The sequence below is a fragment of the Cydia pomonella genome, unplaced genomic scaffold (assembly GCF_033807575.1).
Source record: "Cydia pomonella isolate Wapato2018A unplaced genomic scaffold, ilCydPomo1 PGA_scaffold_161, whole genome shotgun sequence".
NCBI classification, from domain to species: Eukaryota; Metazoa; Arthropoda; class Insecta; order Lepidoptera; family Tortricidae; genus Cydia; species Cydia pomonella.
The window spans coordinates 617,111-635,817 of NW_026907803.1; the positions used below are offsets into that span (position 1 = coordinate 617,111).

The 18,707-nt window shown below is 34.6% G+C and overlaps 3 protein-coding genes across 5 annotated transcripts; 2 read left to right on the plus strand and 1 right to left on the minus strand.

Moving 5' to 3' along the window:
• The first annotated feature begins 87 nt into the window (after positions 1 to 87).
• On the plus strand, positions 88 to 2,402 carry LOC133533379 (protein Dr1-like). Its single transcript, XM_061872350.1, has 3 exons — positions 88 to 459; positions 673 to 836; positions 1,554 to 2,402. The coding sequence occupies exons 1-3, from the start codon at positions 219 to 221 to the stop codon at positions 1,701 to 1,703; spliced, it is 555 nt and encodes a 184-aa protein (XP_061728334.1). The 5' UTR covers positions 88 to 218; the 3' UTR covers positions 1,704 to 2,402.
• A 40-nt stretch (positions 2,403 to 2,442) lies between these two features.
• LOC133533380 (uncharacterized) lies at positions 2,443 to 4,980 on the plus strand. 3 transcript variants are annotated; one of them, XM_061872353.1, is made up of 6 exons: positions 2,443 to 2,577; positions 2,653 to 2,787; positions 3,493 to 3,693; positions 4,132 to 4,198; positions 4,525 to 4,595; positions 4,799 to 4,980. In XM_061872353.1, the coding sequence occupies exons 1-5, from the start codon at positions 2,497 to 2,499 to the stop codon at positions 4,560 to 4,562; spliced, it is 522 nt and encodes a 173-aa protein (XP_061728337.1). In that variant the 5' UTR covers positions 2,443 to 2,496; the 3' UTR covers positions 4,563 to 4,595; positions 4,799 to 4,980. The 3 variants fall into 3 exon arrangements, with proteins under 3 accessions (XP_061728337.1, XP_061728335.1, XP_061728336.1); XM_061872351.1 differs by lacking the exon at positions 4,525 to 4,595; XM_061872352.1 differs by lacking the exon at positions 4,525 to 4,595 and having other exon boundaries at positions 2,444 to 2,571.
• Positions 4,933 to 18,386, minus strand: LOC133533378 (dolichyldiphosphatase 1-like). Its single transcript, XM_061872349.1, has 6 exons — positions 18,166 to 18,386; positions 17,832 to 17,932; positions 17,157 to 17,335; positions 15,642 to 15,869; positions 14,046 to 14,180; positions 4,933 to 12,740 (listed from the first exon to the last, which is right to left on the minus strand). Exons 1-5 carry the CDS (start codon positions 18,260 to 18,262, stop codon positions 14,048 to 14,050), a joined length of 738 nt encoding a protein of 245 aa, XP_061728333.1. The 5' UTR covers positions 18,263 to 18,386; the 3' UTR covers positions 4,933 to 12,740; positions 14,046 to 14,047.
• Between the last annotated feature and the right edge of the window lie 321 nt (positions 18,387 to 18,707).

Below are 18,707 nucleotides of genomic sequence, written 5' to 3' on the forward strand. Positions count from 1 at the left end.
ATCACACTGTCGGACAAAATTAAGACTTTATTGCACATCTCATGAAAGATCGCTTGTGTAATCATGCAATGTATTCACATCATTAAAATCCAAAAATCATTGCCTAAAGATGAAAATCCAAGGTGATTTTGACATATGTTATGTATGACAGAAGAAAAGGAAACAGCAGTTGATTTACTTCGATCTATTTAGAATTTGGTTTCCATTCAAGATTTGCAATGGGTAGCCCAGAACAAGAGCTCTGTCCACCGCCATCAGAAGAAGATGAGTTAACCTTACCTAGAGCAAGTATTAACAAAATGATAAAGGAGTTGGTTCCTTCCGTTAGGGTTGCATTTGAGTCAAGAGAACTAATACTTAATTGTTGTACCGAATTCATACACTTGCTCAGCTCTGAGGCCAATGAAGTTTGTAATCAGAGTAATAAGAAAACTATTAATGCTGAACATGTACTCACAGGTATGTCTTTATTTCTCATGTGATATATATGTGTATTTGTAAAAAGTAAGGTTTTTAGTCTTCAGCGTTATTGAAAATGAAACCCAATTGCCTAATCAGTGTCTAATGTTACATGTCCTGGTTCTACATTCTAATTTTGGCACTGTCCAATAAAGCAATACTTTGTTTTACAGTCAAAGGTTGTAAGTGTTTAAACATATTACTGTTTTTCAGCTCTAGACAGGTTGGGGTTCAATGACTACACAATAGAAGCTGAAGCAGTGTTAAAAGACTGTAAGGCTGTAGCGGCCAAGAGAAGAAGGCAGAGCACCCGTTTGGAAAACCTTGGAATTCCAGAAGAAGAGTTACTCAGGCAGCAACAGGCACTATTTGCAAAAGTAACCAAATCTTTAATTGTTTGTTGTTCTTAATTTGTTTATCTAATTAAATAAACATACTGGGACAAAGGGTGTACTAGGGTGAGCTACATTATGTTTAGTACCCAAAAATTATAACTTTTTAATTGAAATAGACTGGAACATAGATAAGTATTATCAAAATAATAATATTAACCTGAATAATATAGCAGGTAAAATTTATTGATAAAATAAAATATGAATTTTGTAGAATATGCACAGTTTCCCACTAGTATATCTTTTTAATCAAACACTGGTTAGCTAGGCTTTGTAGACAAAGGCAGGCATCTATTCTGGTCATAGACAATCAATAAAAAAAAAATACTCATATATCAGATATTAAAATCCATCACAAGACAAAATAAAATGAAAAAAGTAAAAATTAAAAAAATATACATTACAGTTAGACACTATTACTATGCTACAAACATAATCACTATATACATTCATTAATTATTTATTTATTAGCGGCACTAGATAAAAATCATCACTTTATTTGGCCAGTGATGATTTCTGCCCAGTGTTTTGTCATGGGGCAGTCCAAGCGCTCAGTAAACATGCTCAGCATGGCGTTAAAGCTGCCGCACACTCTGTTTAGCAGATGCTACTCACTTCCTTCTGATGAAAAGCCATCAGCCATCAGTGTACACCTTTGCAATTCAGGAGAACCAGCTGATGTATATTTTGTATTCATTCCAGGCTCGTGAAGAACAAGCAAAGCAGGACCAACAGCAATGGCTACTGCTGCAGCAACAGGGGCTAGTGGGTTCTGACGTGACGGCACAGCCTTACGTACCACCACCAACTGGACCTAAGGGTGACATGGATGAAGATGATGACTACTCATAGGATCAATGTTTATTTCTAATAGGTCAATATTGTGTGGTTAATTCCATTTTTTTTACATGAATTTGACTAATAATTTCTTTGCATCTATAAAATATGTTATGTTTACCTATACATCTATAGAATTTGTGTTGGTTGATCGGAACACTAAGATATGTTTATAGACTTCCCCAATTATATTAAGTATTGGACTTACCATACCACAATAAGACTAAAGCAAGAAATATGTATGTCTGCCTCATAACTCTAAGTATTTATTAGCTAAGGAAACTTGGATGCTAAACATAATATGGTGTACTCCATTTTTCACTTTCAATATAATAACAAATTTTTAATTAAACCGAAACTGTTCAACCCGAAACCGAAACGAAAATTCAAGAATAAAAAAAGTAACCCTGCTGGATGTAGAAATACCTATCGAGTTTCTATGAATGGTGAAATAGTAAACAAATAAGACAGATTTTTCTTTATAACCTTATGTTAATTTTATTATTCAATGAAATGTAATTCTTTGATTTGATAGGACCATGTTCATTCTATAAAGGTCCATATTGACGTAAATTCGGTTTTAGTCCTATACACAATTGTGTACTTAGACTTAAGATAGTTCTTAAGTTTATATACCTATATTTTTTTGTTATTTTGTACTGGGATCACTAAAATCTAGACTGTCAATACAATAAATCATCTTGTCACTACTGTCATGTTGGTTTAATTTCATTTCTCATATATTTTGTAATGAACACCTCTAAGGAATTCAAGAAATATTAGTCAATTACATGATGGTTTCTGCAACATGAATACCAATGAGTCTAAAAAGAAAAAGGCTAAAAAAGTTAAAACTAAAACATTACCAAGGAACAATTCTCAGGCATCAGTAAATTTCATAAAGTTCAATAAAGTTGTCCATTGTTGATATGATTGCAGATTAGCTTTATTATGAACATTTCAGGGTTCCAGACCACCCGGCGATAGTAATATCAATGATTTAGAGGAACCATGTTGTCCCCTGATAGCCAAAGACTCCGAATGGGTAGACATTTTACAGACACCACATAGAACCATGTCCTCTGAATCCACCGAGGAGGTAATATTCTGATATATCTGTGTTATGAGAGTAGGTATCATTAAACAGATTGATATGAATAGTTAAAATATAGTTATTTATTTTATAAGGGGTAAAGTTGTTGTTTAAACCCCTCATGCTAATTGATACCAGAGCGAGCGAATTATGTGTGATCCATGAGCGGAAGGAGTGGTTTGATAAGTGGAATCTTGAGCGTTGCGATGGCTAAGCAAACTTGTTACCGAGTGAAATACAAAAATGTTCACCACACTCGTAAAAAAATTTAATTGCAAAACAAAGTGTTGTTGGGGTACAATAATAATAATGTGTTAGTAAAATAATCTTATCCAACTACTTATACATAACTATACTTAATAACTGTATAATTATTTATTATTGCGTGCCTTTATCAAGAAGCAGTTGTTCTTACATGCAATCAAATCTGTTTGCTAACATACTCAGAATGCTGTTGAAGCTGGCCCTCACTCTGCGCACAAGCGATGTAGCTCGCTTGCGCATGTCGGTCTACCCGCGCTTTCGCGGACATCCCCGATGCACTACAGAATTTGGGCAGCCCCGTCATCACTCTTATATTAAACACGCAGGCGCTGTAACGTTTATGAGTATAACCAGCCCACAGGTATAAAAAGCTGGAAACGACTGTCTAAGGCACAACTAAGACAAACTACGCGTAACCTACTATCCATCCTTTCCTTTTATTTATAGGTAGAATCGGAAGACGGTCGGGAAACGAAACCATTAGCAATCATGTTTCCAGGACTGCTCGCGAAAGACCCTCAGACTCTGCAAAACATGCTGACCAAGGCCATGTCGACCACAGAAGTCACCAAGCATTTAGTTGATCTCGGACAGAAAGCAAACTTCAAGTATATGAAAAAATCTAGCAGGCTCATTCCGCTTGACAAGGTACTGAGACATTTAAGGTGGGAGTGGGAGCCCTATTTTTTATTTAAAAGGAGTGTATAGGTAAAAAACTTAAGTCACCTGTTGTATGTAGTTGTGACGTGTTCGAATAGACATTTGTTTTGTTTGTGTGTGTCTTTTAAACAAGTATTGTCTATTCGAACACGTCACAACTACATACAACAGGTGACTTACTTAAGTTTTTTACCTATGCCTATATGTAAAGGTTTTTAAAGGATTCGATAACGCACCTCTGACTCCTCCCAGAAGTAAAGTTGCAGACGTCTGTAAAGGTAGACTACGGTAACCGCTTACCGAAGGGATAATTTAGATAAGTATCCAGGCTGCCATCTAAGTACTTGCTTATGCTTAATATACCTGGATACCTGTGTTAATCTTTGCCACAGTCAGTCGTAACTTAAATATTAAATGTATTTTCAGGAATGGTTGGAGAGCGTTTCCGAAGTGAATACCGGTTCCCATTCTTCAATGGGCCCCGGTGTGAGCGGTAAGCTTTACCTTTGAAAGCCCTTCACTTTGATAACCCATTCAAAAAACGTTTTGAAAAAATTATCCGTCTAGTATTTTTCCAAGATTTATATATGATATTGGTAGCGTACTGAGGAGTGCCTTCTGATTCGGACGGCAACTAGTTAAATTTAAGCAGCCCACTACGGCGCACGGTCACGTGTTCATACAAAAGGGTTGGCAACTGTAAAAGGTTTGTATAGATGGCGCCATCATAGCTTTTCCCAGTTTAGTTTAATATGATTCGGCTTAAAGGGCTGGCATATAAAATTCCAAGAAATAATCAAGAATCTCACATAATTCTAGGGATTGGCAGTTCAAGCTGTACTGGCGCTATCTGCTAAATACTTCGACCGGCCAACCATATTTATAGTAAGGTGAATGTGTGGCTCGCATTCGGCCGTACTTTACGTGCGTAGGTATCAAAGCAGTTTCAATTCATACCTTTTAAAACTAGATAGTACTCAGTTGTACGAGAGCGGAAGCTAAGTGGTGATAGAGTGGGATGGCAATACCTATTTTCTATATCTTTTCGATCTACCGCACTTGCAGGATTTAATATTATTTATTTTTTCAAAAGGTTCATCCAATTCTAACAACGACTCCATGGAAGATACAGAAGCCAAGAAATAGAAGAACTTATGACAGTAATATAATATCAACATAAGATCTAAATAAATAAGAAGATACCGCAATAAAATAAAATACCATTGATATAATATTAAAAATTTATTACAATTTTTGTACAGAAAAAAGTATTTACATATTTTGTTTTATTACCAATCGAGCCGTACAAGAATATTATTTTCATGTTCCACTTGTTCAATTTCTATCATTCTGGGGAAATGATGTCACTAATCGTATATGATGCCATTTTCGGCGGAGGTGATTCAATAGCAATGGCGAGGCGTCTCACAAAGGTAAGCCGAAGTTAATTTTGTCTGCTTTTTTAGGGCTCCGTACCCAAAGGGTAAAACGGGACCCTATTACTAAGACTCCGCTGTCCGTCCGTCCGTCTGTCACCAGGCTGTATCTCATGAACCGTGATAGACAGGTGAAATTTTCATAGATGTATTTCTGTTGCCGCTATAACAACAAATACTAAAAAATCGGCCAAGAGCATATCGGGCCATGCTCAGAGTAGGGTTCCGTAGTTACTCTTCCATCACAATAAGCTAAACTGGAGCTTAAAGTATAGTAGATAATTAACCAAGGGATGAACTGTGGATGAACTGTACGTCTTTTTACTATGAAGGGGAAACTTTTTGCGATAACTCAAAAACTGCTAAACTGATCATGTCCGCTATAGTTTTCATTTAATGTCTTTCTTAAGCTCTACTTCCACGATGTTTTTCATATTTTTTTGACGTCTGGTTCATAAGGTCGAGGGGGGGGGGACACGTTTTTTTTTCTTTCGGAGCGATTATATCCGAATATATTCACTTTATCAAAAAAATTGTTGAAGACCCCTATTAGTTTTGAAAGACCTTTCAAACGATATCCCACACTGTATGGTTGAAACAAAAAAAAAATTCTACCCCACTAAAATACCCTAAAAAAAATATTTTTAGATTTTATTCTACGACTTTGTCGGCTTTATTGATTTATATATCCATGCCAAATTTCAGCTTTCTAAAACTAACGGCCACGGAGCAAAGCCTCGGACAGACACAGACAGAAGGACATGGCGAAACTATAAGGGTTCCTAGTTGACTACGGAACCCTAAAAACAGAATAAAATAAATATTTAAGGAGCCTCCCATACAATAAACGTAATTTTTTTGCCGTTTATATAGATGGTACAGAACCCTTCGTGCGCGAGTCCGACTCGCACTTGACCAATTTTTTATAAAGCGACGTATGTATGAACGTATGATACCGGCATCTTAACACTTTACCGATCCATGTATTTTGATAAATGGACAGGAGTAGTGTTAACATAGCCAATTAAATGCCCGTTGAACGCCTTAAGTCATATACAAAAGTGTCACCCGCACACAAAGGGGCATATGAAAGCCAGAAGGTACATAATAAATAAATACATCACTTATGAGGCAGAACTCACAGTCACTTAGACTTTAAGCGTTTTTCGGCGTTCAAAGAATTAAATTAGAAGTGGGTTTCACAAACACCTCGCCACTGATAGGATATGACAATACTGTGACAATGAGATAACATTGCTTAGGTTCTAGTTTATATGTGTCCCGGTTCCCGGTTCATATTAGGTATATAATGTAAATTGCAAGTCTATCTAGCTGATGCCACGATGTAGGCTGCAATCTAGGGCATCTATCTATTTCATATTCATATCCCACGCTATTTCCGAGAGGAAGTCACTATTCACGTAGGTACCTACTACGATTTATCAGTTATTAGTATTATTGGTGTATTATATTATTTATTATGTTTGTCGTAGATAGCCAACACAGAAATAACTGTTATCTTGTGTGGCCTATAGACACTGACTGACTTAACAATACTTAAAAAAAGATGAATACAGATAAATACATTAGAAATAAAATTATTGAGCATGGTTTAAAACAATCTTATATTCTAATTTATTAATAAGTTTTATAAGGCATAACATAAGTTTAGGACAGATTAAAACACCATTTAATAAGACTAGATAAGTAAATGTTTACTTAACTTGTTTTATGTATAATGAAACAATATTGGCCAGCCAATAATAATGTGCACTGAACTAACAGTTTTGTGAGATTTGTTTTAATTCTTCTTGTATCTTTTTGGATCATAATTAGGAGTCTAAATACACTTAATAAGGATGAAATTCTATTGACAGTATGTGGTCAATACCTATATGTACAGTTGTGTGCTATATAATAGTATATTCAATACGAGTAAGAAAATGAAAATTAGGTAGGGTTTTACGTTTTTTATAAGAATTTCCGGAAGTTGAAGAAGCCAAATTCCATAATATATTTTACTTCCAATATTATTTAAGTAAATGTTACAGTTAATTTTGAAACAATGTCAAGCAATGCAGAAGAATTATATAAAAAAGATCCAATATTATTGATCTAAAGTTATAGTTTTCCCCATACATTTTCTTATGTACTGCTATTATATTGCACACAACTGTAAACACAAACAAGTAAATTAATTAAAAAACAAAAAAACCCGACTACTACTTGAATATGTTTTTGAAATGGCCTTTTCACTAGCTTTCATTTGATACCCATATTGTGGTAAGAAAAAAAAAACAGTTTTATCCTTCTCAATATTATTAAAAAAATCGGATTTTTTTTATGTCACTACCACAATTCTAACGAATTCAACGAAACTTCATATGTAAAAAACCGTCCAACCGTTTGGGCTGTAGGGCGGGGCTAAACAAAAGGACATACATACATGCATACGCTCGAAAAACATTACTCTCCTTTTAACAAGATAAAACATATAATTAAGTAGATAAAATATCTAATTTCTGAGCCACAAAAATACATAGTTAGGTTCTTAGGCTCTATTTTTGTGCATGGTTTATCTTATTATAGACCGCGAGCCAGCCACAGATTTCCATGACTAATCGCCTTCCCGGCGGAAATTCGTATAGTGGTTAATGCGGGTATGTATATGGCAGCCACCGAAACACGAAAAAAAAAGTGTCATCGTCCACCGTTTGATACTTTGTCAGATGATAGTTTACACGCCATTGTGAATTTAGAAAATCGTCAGTCGGTTGTTTCGCGGTGGAAAGACCGTCAGCTGGTCGCATGAACATGTAAAAAATAAGCGCTTTACCTTTTTATGATAGTGATAACAAAATCATGAAACTTTGCATGTAGGATTCCATCAGGCGTTTCAATAAACGGATTACGCATAGTTATGTCCAAGTGGTAAGGCACATATTTTTTACATCATGTAACCAGCTGACGGTCTTTCCACCGCGATACAACCGGCTGACTAATTTTTAATTATTATCTGACTAAGTATGAGCCGGGAGACGATAAGATATGCTCCTGGCCCGCAGTCTATGACGTATCAATAAAATTTAAGAAAATATAAAGTTTTTTTTTGGGACATCACAAAAATCAACGATATTATCGACTCTTGTCAGCAAAAATAGCGAGCGAAGAACCTAAAATTTAACAATAACAATAAGTACATAACGTACAGTACATTTTGAAACTTTCTACGTAGATAACCTGCCTGCGTCTGCAGGTGTGCTGTTGAGAGTACTTTGCGCACTTGAAGTTTAAATAGTCACATACAAATTAGGTACCTATATCATTCGAGTAATAAAATTAGTTTGTTTCAGTTCAACACCTAGGTGATTCAAATTAAGTACGTTTTGCGACACAGAAGCTATTTCCTAAAATATGTATCAATTTGTATTCTACTAAAATTCCTTGGCTAAAAAATATACTGCGGTTTGTTATGTACTATTAATTACCGACTATGAAATAGTAGGTAAGCGTACGGTAAAATTTACATAGAGAACCGTATAGGGACTGCAATTGTATATTACGATTACATAAGTCTCATAAGTTGTGTTAATGCATGTTATGCACGTGTTTTTATTGCTTTCCGACTCTACAGAATGTCAAGAAGTTAGGAAAAATGAATTTTACAATTTACATTAATCAATCGTGTCCTGTGAATATTGTTAGCCAGAAACGTCCACACGCCTTGCTTTTGTAAATATTTAAACATTATCAAAAGCTATCTTAGACTAGAAATAAAAAACCTAGTACCTACATAATTTATTATATATTTTCGCGTCATTGAACACATTCGTATGAACTAGGTTTGAAGGTGAATACGTGATGTTCGATCTATTACTTACATTTGGGGAATGTTATAAAAGCGGCTTATAATTATTTGATTACTTCAGGTAGGTAGGTATACTGTGGTCATCGAGAATATATAAGTAGGTTATATCTGTAGCCCGATTGTATAGGTAAATTCATAAAAGGCTGGCGCGAGATTTGTACTGAATTCATGAATTGACAAAATTTTCATATAGAATCCGTGCCAGCTTTTGTGAATCAACCTATACAATGCCGCTACAGGTTACTATTTCAAAACAGTTATTGATAGTAGAAGATGTGTCCGTCCAAGAAAAAACATGTCAACCACGATTGAAAATTCCGTAAAAATATTTTTAACGGCTATTAAATCAATCAAATTAAATACATTTTTAATGTTCCTAAACAATAAATAGTTATTTATGATACAAGTGCAGAAAATAGGAAATTCGCAATGAGTGATGATAAATTAAAACACGACCGAACGGAACGGAGTGTTTTAAATCGAATTACCTATTCGCACGTGTATCGTATATTTTACAGTACATATGGCTCTTTAAAATTTCGACAAATGCACGGAAATTGCTCATTTCCGCACGCGTGCGGGATAGTAGCACCATATGTACTGTAATAGTACATTACGATAAAAGTGCGAAAATAGGAAATTCTAAACGAGTGGTGATAAAACACGACCGAAGGGAGAATCGACACGAGTTGCGTATTACCTATTCGCACATGTATCGTACGACGTTTTACAGTACATCCATTTAAATTTTCGACATAGTTACGTAATATGCTAATTATCGCACTAGTGCGGTAAAGTAGCACCATATGTACTGTAAAATAGTAATTAAAAAGTAAAACTCATTCATACCTACTTGGTTCGTATGAATTAGTGACACAATAAAAAAAAGAGCTATAAGTTTTTTTACAATCCATAACTCCCCCGGGAGCAATACATGCTTTTGTCCTTCAGTATACCTACCTGCATTAAATAAGATTTCGAGCAAGTGTGATGAAAAAAATATTGTTTTAGGTATTGAATAGAGCAGAGTGGAGGTAAAGATATGAAACCTTTAGCGACATATTAAATTTTGAAATTTATTCACGATAGATTTTACCTGAGTTCATCATTTTCCATTCCCCTCTAGATTCTATGACCTGTACCTACTTATCACAACAACAATCTGGTAATGGTCATACAGATAGTAAACTTTATACATTAGCGTTTGCGTTAAATCCGGTAGTTATGATTTTTTGCAGACTTGTTTATGATGTTTGCCCAATGAAAAAACCAGCAAGTTTGTAACCTCGAGCGCCAAACGCAACTTTGCCAAAAATCGCAAAAACAGCGAATGTTTAGGTTTTTATTTATTTAAGCGATTATAACCCTATAGGACTAGTTTTTGATAGCACCTTCTCTGGGCGTTTTTAAAGTAGACTAAATTTGCTACAATACGAGACTAGAATTGTCTCTGTAGGTCTAATAATTTTCGAGATAAAGTCTTTCCAAATTTATAATTTTTTCGATCTGGTATTCGTAGACAAAGTAAGATGCCGCTTGGCACGCTTGTTCCTAAGGTCAAACAAAGCTGATTTGGCCCGCTAGCCACGAGATCGTACCGTGCCTGCCCCCCAAAAAAGGAGGGGAAAGGTACGGCTCCCCAGGTCCAATCAATATGTCTTCCTGCTCTTAGCAACTAGGGCAAATTATTATCATTTTCATATAATTTAGGAATAATTCCATATAACTCGGATTATTCATTAAGCCAAGATTATAAACAAAAACAAGTCTGCAAAAAATCAGAACTACCGGATTTGACGCAAACGAACACCGTTACAAAAGGCGACAAAGTTACTAGATTAACTTTCAATATTTTTTGATTACGTTATAAAATAAATTTACAATACCAATTGGTATGCAAAGGGGGCCAGAGATCTTTGCATTGATTGTACTATTCGTACGGAATTTACAATTCTTATTTCTTCATGTAAAAGAAATAACCTAATACCATAAGTAAGTTTTGAATTGGCAACAAATCATTTGTTAAAAGTGGCTTCCCTTTATTCCTTATAACATTTTAACAACATTAATACAAATATAAATACATACATACTATTATAAAACCTTATTTCATAAGTTTTTACACACTTAAGAAGTGTTTTCCTTGACATTGTCTCAAACAAATTGTTTTTAATATCTACAATCCATTTACGTCTTTTTTACATGATACACAAACAATTATGTAATAAGACATAAAGTTTTCAATAATTAAATCAGCCATTGGCAGTCTAAAGGCTATGTACTAGCAAGTTGTAAATGTAATAATTTGTATAGCTCTATGTACTCGTAGGTACTGAGGTTTTTAAGCTGTTCATTGCTAACTACAGAGGGCGCTTAGGGAAAGGTGTAAAGCGCCAAGTTGTTGCTTGCTTTTTATTATAAATATAGTTGCGATTTTCGTATTTTAAAATTTATTTTTGAAAAACATCAAATTTGCAATAACATTAATTTTAATTTTAGGGGTTATTTCGAGGCTCTTAAACAAGATATAATATATCTTTTTTTATTTGAAGCCTGAAATTGAATTCAAAATTATAAAATCCCGCCAATCACTAAAAATCGTTATACAACAGCGCCATCTGTGTTGAGCTTTGCGCGTTAAACCTCATAGCTACTCTCTTTGAAAGTTATTTGCATAATTAATTATATGCATATTGAGTAATGGTTCACAACTATAATAACTGGTTATGGATGTTTAATGAAAGAAGTCTGTTTCACAACCTCAGTCATCGGTGAGTAAACAAGTGAAATCGTATTTGCTCATAAAATTTGGCGCCACTCAAAATATACCAACTAATAGGTATTTCGTAAAAATAATGTAAGCTGCAAACAACACAACTAATGTTTTAGGTCTACCGACTGGCACCGAATAAAGTAGTAATCAAGCTAAGTACTTTAAACAGTAAAGCGGAAAAATTACAATGGTGTTATGTAATTTTGGTTAAGGTGTACCTAAACTAGGGTCATCCATTAATTACGTCACACGTTTATTTATGTAATTTTACGTCAAGAGTTTGACGTTATTTAATGGATAACCCGTTAAAAAAAAAAAAGAATTTACATCACGCTTTGCGATTCTCGCTTTTCAAACTAGGCTGGCATCTGCATCTGGCATAATATATACTATATCCTGAACATGTAAATATGATACTTAGTAGCGCTCGGGAGATTAAAAAACTGATTAATTGTATCTACCTACGGCGTATTCTGCTTAGAATAAAAAATACAACAGAATTGGGGATTGGCCGATCGAATCTTTTTACGGATGGGCCAGTATAGATCTATATCTTACCAAAAATTTCAAATTCTTGTTTTTCTTTGGAATGTTATGACTCGGACCTAACCTTTAAGCCAAATCGCACTATAAAACTAAAAACAGAAGAAACTTATGCCGGCGCCATCTATAAAAACCTTCGACAGTCGCCAACCCCATTAACCAAACCCGCACTAGATCCCGGGCACAGTAAATCCAAAATGACCAATGTAACATTTTTCCTTAGCTTATTTTTTACAAGTTAATCGTTTAAAATACCGTCTAGGTATCGTACCGCGGCAAGCGTGCGGGGTGCAGGGCGAGGACGAGCGGCTGGCCCGAGCAGCGCGCCAGCAGGGCGGCGCCGAGCAGCGCCAGCGCCGCCGCCGCCAGCAGTCACGCGCGCGGCCGCCGCGGCGCCGGCGCCGGCGCGGCGTACCTGCACGAATATATTACTACTTTATGTGACTGCTACATAATAAAAGGCATTAAAACACACGAGTGTGGGTTTAAGAAATGAACGAAGTGAGTTTCTTAAAAAGATCACACGAGTGTTTTAATGCCTAATTATGTACAGTTACATACACTATTTTATCTACACACATATTATAAACTTTCTATGAAATGTTCACTAACCCAAATTACAGCCTCCGTTGGGACATGGCGGAACTCGCGGATATATGGTGGCGTCACCGAAATATTTTAGCGCTTATTTTACACGAAACTTTTGCTATAGTTACCTTAAAAACAACAAAACATTCATTTTAAACTTAAAACTAATTCAAATATAAACTGTACGTCAAATGGCGGTAAATTAAAGCTTTGTTCACGCATGTAGTTATTTTTTTAATTCAGATACAAACTAGAATCGGGGGCCTATTTCCGTATCATTCGATACAAACACACATGCGACATATGTCAAAATTGTATGCAATTGACATTTGATTTCGAACAAAAAGGCATCTCGACTGATATTAGAATAGAGGTCAAATCGAATTGCTTTTTTTTTCAGAGATGTTCCAAATTTGAATGCATAACCAAATCGATTTTTATGTAGTTATGAAGCTACATTATCACAGATAAGAAATTTGTTGTAACAAAACTGTTTATCGTAATGTTGGCCATAATTTACGGATTTTGAAGGTATCATAGAGGGTTTATGATATGTGTGTAGATAAACTATTTTATTCATACTTTTTCCTACTCCTCTACTGTTATCTGCCATTTATACATTCATTAACACGAATATAAAAGGTTTCAAGAAAAGTCTATATTGTCTATTCCTCATAACAGCACTTGTGTGTAATGTATAAATGGCAGGTAAGAGTAGAGGAACAGGAAAAATACTAGTATATCATTTGTACTTGTATCAAAATAGTTATTTACGATACAAGTGTGAAAAGTAGGAAATTCGCAACGAATGGTCATATATTAAAATACGACAGGAGTTTCGAATTACCTATTCCTTACTAATTACCCTTCTCCTTTTTTGGTCATATGTTTTTAATAAAAGGAAAAAGGATAACATTAACTCTTTCCACATTTTTAAACCTAATATATAGAGCATTTATTTTTATTTTATAAACCACGTCGGTGACACACAAGCATACGGCCCGCCTGGTAGACAATCACCGTAGCCTATGGACGCCTGCACCTCCAGAGGTGTTCATTGCTCGTTGCCGACCCTAAAATTTAATGCGTGTAATGTTGCTTTTCCCCTGAATGCTATATTTAGCTAACTAACCGTCATTGCGCGGGCTTGAGCGCCGCCATCTTGCGTCCTCGCGCGCGCGCCTCCTGCCGCGTCGTGGTGTACTCGAACCACATCACGTTGGGGATCAGCGTCGTATCACGGATCATTAGCATCTCGCAGACTTTTCTGAAATATAAGGATTTTTTTTCACATAAGCCATTGTGAAACATACTAACAGGGATCGGAAACCGGTATTTTTTGTATGGGAACGAAATTTAAAATTATTTCATTTCTAATTGGGCAATCTAATAATACGACCGAGTCGTTATCTAAAAACACAACCGAGTCCTATATTTGGAGTATAAAATAAACCGAAATATATGTTTATTTCAAAGTTTTTCCAAAAAACCGGTTCCGAGACCTGCATACTAAGATTAAAACATTTTTTTCTAAAACTCACAACTAATCATATCTCTAATTTATTGTACTACAAAACGTATTGTACTATAATGTATTTTATTTTTAGCTTTTAGCTGGATTGTTAAAGTTGACAACTTGACAGGTCATAAGTTATAATGTGATTCTATGTAAATTGTAAAGAATCTGTGAATTACGTAACACATTTACATTAAAGAATTTGAAAATATGTTGAGGAGGTATTTCAATAAATGTCCTATTACTAATCATGGTCAAAACTAAAATTATGCAGAACTTATGCATTTACTTATGATTTAGTTATTAAAACCTTTGGGAAACAGACAAAAACAGCACACATACACAGGTGATACTGAAAGTTTATATAATCTGAAAAACTATACTAGATATTTAAGATTTTATTTTATAATTCGATTTCTTCATTCTTTCCGATATTTTTTTTACGATAGAGTCATCTTGAAAAATACATGGCTCATTTTTCCTCAAGCACTTTTGTAAGAAAATTTGGCCCCTCAGTGATTTTGTATGGAACATTTGCGGTATAAATAGATTCATGTTGTCTGACGCATACAACATGCACTGCGTGTCCCATATGGCTTATAGAGGGACCGAGGAAGAAGACGTATACATGTGTATGTAAGATTTTTTTTACTCGACTCTTTTGGATTCCTAAGGTTGTCTGAATCTGCTGACATGCGACTTTTTTGTAACTTTTTATTATAGAACACACACATGCGATTTAAGTTTGGAGAGAGCTGTTGAGAAACTTTTATATGTAAGATTAATAAAAACAGCAACTAAATTTATAAAACCTACCACAAATAGACGCACAAGAACTGGGCTTCATTATAAGATAATATTTAAAGCCTGATATAAACTTGTTGTTGACTGAAGACACATTGAAAGTAGTTTAAAATTCTAACACGAAAATTGTTTTATACAATTTTCATACTGCCATCATTCCTAAAATACACATCACATCCAAATGAATTGTACCTCAAAAAATTGATAAAGATTTTTATTTTCAAACAATAAAGGTTTTTTTTCACTGCCCCATCTCAAGTGGCTCATTTCACGAACTTTCAGTATAACCCATATAGTTTATCATATTAAACATGCAATAAGACTGTTGATTATGATTATTAACAAATATATTACTGAGAAAGTAACATTAGGTACACAATTTAAATGATGCAAAGCTAATATACTTACAATGAAACTAAATGAGGAAATAATGGCGTCAGAACTCTATGCACCACGGCAAACCATATTGTAGCAAAGAGGAAGCCGACAAGGGCCCCCACTATGACTTGTGAGGACGTGTGGTAGTGTAGGTACACCCGACCTATGCTCACCAGCACGGCTAGGCTTAAACACCCACTGACTATGATGCCTTTCCACAATGCAGATATTATACTATTATTGTTTATATGGTGCAATCTGAAACAATATGAACATGTTTACTATCCTTTTCAAATTATATCCATAGATAAATAGTGATCCCAAATGCTAACTGTAGTGAAACATTTTTAAAGATTGGGTCATATCACTTTTACATATAATGGGAAGATATATTTTATAATAGCCTCTAGGCCACACAGAGATCAAAACTTGCTAAGACAAATACAATTTTGATTTGTCAAAATAAAGATTTAAAACATATTGGAATTGAACACCTTTTACTGCAACCTCTGAGCAGCTAGAGGACATGCTTCTGATAAGAATAAGTGTTTGGCAAAAATTTCATTTTTGGTACAAGCTTTTATCGCTGATTGTACTTTTCTTTCCACAGGCAACTAATACTCATAGAGACAATTCTAAAAACCCCAAACACAATTAGGTTGCGTTGTTTTATCACAGAGTTCCCATGGCCACCTCCTGGCTTCATTATCAGATTAGCTTGATGGTACCATAATATTCCATTGCCACCCGACTTACATATGTATGCATAATTTCAGTTCAATCAGACACCGGGAAGTGGATAAAATTTAGCTTCCAAGATTTGACCCACACATACAGTTGTGTGCAATATAATAGCAGTACATAAGAAAATGTAAATTAAGGGAAAACTATAACTTTAGCTATAATCTTTTTATATAATTATTCTGCATTACTTGATATTGTTTCAAAATTAACTGTAACCTTTACTTAAATGATATTGGAAGTAAAAAAAAAATATCATGAAAATCGACTGATTTACTAAGTGGCGGATTGCTATTATATTGTACTGCTATTATATTGCACACAACTGTAATAGCAGTACACTCTGCGACGAAGATCGTCTTATAGAAAAGTTTTTTTTTTTATGACTTGGGTTTAGATGTCAAGCTTTGATTGGAAATAATAGGAAAGATTCTAAATTACAATTATAGTACACAATTGTATTTTTTTCGTAGGGTCCTACGTTTTTATAGGAATTTCCGCAACTTAGTAAAACTCAGCCGATTTTCATGATATTTTTTTGTTTACTTCCAATATCATTTAAGTAAAGGTTACAGTTAATTTTGAAACAATATCAAGTAATGCAGAATAATTATATAAAAAGATACAATATTATTGATCTAAAGTTATAGTTTTCCCTTAATTTACATTTTCTTATGTACTGCTATTATATTGCACACAACTGTACATACTAACAGGGCAAGTTAAATGAAAGCTTGTAAAATTGTTGTTATGGTAGTGAAAGATAACAATAATTTAATATAAATTGTAATCCAATGAACTTACCTTACAGCAACAAAGTACAGTACATATATACTGAAGAACCAAACAAATTGAGCATGTGAAGATGGCATTCCATATTCATTGTACAGATGCCCTCTCGCTAGAGGTCTTGCTTCACATATTATGTGCTTTAATATTATGTTTAATACTTCATTGACCAGTGTGCCTAAGAAGAAGGCAATCTGAAACAAAAAATATATATATATACAGTGTAAACTCTATATAGTGACACTCAAGGGACCGGACGTTTTTAGACACTATAGCCTCCTAGACCCCAGAAGGGATGTTTAGTTTTTGAATTTGGAACCATGTCTTGTTTAGTGAAAGTTAAAAATAATGTTTTGGAATTTGTCCTTTATAAAGGCCTCTGGGACTCAGGAGGATAGAAAGTTTTCATTATATAGAGAGAAAGTTATGTAGAGTAAATTTCCAAAAATTTGCTTAAGGCATATGTATGTTCTCCAGAAAACAAACCAGTCCAGCTAAGCCTTTATCAGGCAGAGGGAATATAATTCTCACCTGATTTTGAACTCTATTTCGAACTGATAGGGTTTAATTTTGCATTATAAAGGGTTTTATTATAAAATATAATAAATAGTTTAAAATAAAGTTCTGAATAACATGTTACCGTATGAAGTGATTGAATTGGATGAAGAGAAAAAATCAAGTATAACTTACGGTATGAAGATCTCGACGAAATAACACTAGCGTGACGAATCCGGCGCCAATTCCAAAAGGCGACAGGCTAATAAAGGCAAAGAACTTCCCTATCCAATCACCTGTAAAAAAATTAACGATATACGTGATACTCGTTCAGCCGGTAAAGGAGCTGTTAAAATCGTTTTATTGTCTTCGGTAAAGCAAAATCGGTGCAACTTTCACGCATGAACTAGCAGCATTTACTGGCTTGCATTGTATTTAAACACTTAGTATCACTCTTCTTTAGATATTATGTTTTGTGGTCTGTTCTATATGACGACGAAATATATTGTGGTAATAAAATAATACATACCTTTTGGATATTCAACCAAAGTAAGAGCTAGTGGTTGCCATTCGATCTCACCGTTGAGTTGCATTGTATCGCTAAACGATGAAACTTCTTCTTCCATTATATTACGCTTATTACTATATAGAATTTAAGATAGAAATCGTCATAGAATTGACATCCTTTTTGTTATAAATTTATATAAAATAGGTACACGATACGCGATACCTATCAACGATTGACAAATTTTGCTTGATTTGACCAAAGAGCATATAATCACTACGTTTTAAGAGACGGACTTCCGTACTAGCGAGTGGACTCGGTTTGTTTCGCAAATCATTACCATAATCTACGACAAAGAACTGTCAAGGAACCATAATACCAACATAACCGATTTAAATAGTGTAGTACGCTACACGCTTGCGATTCTTATCGATATCGATAAAATGGGGAGGGTTGAAACATAGGCTCCTGTCTACAAATTTTGTACTCGAAATCAGGTTAGCATCGAGTCCACATTTAAGTTGTATGTTATATAGTGGATAGTTCTTTGAGTGGTCGGGCTTAAT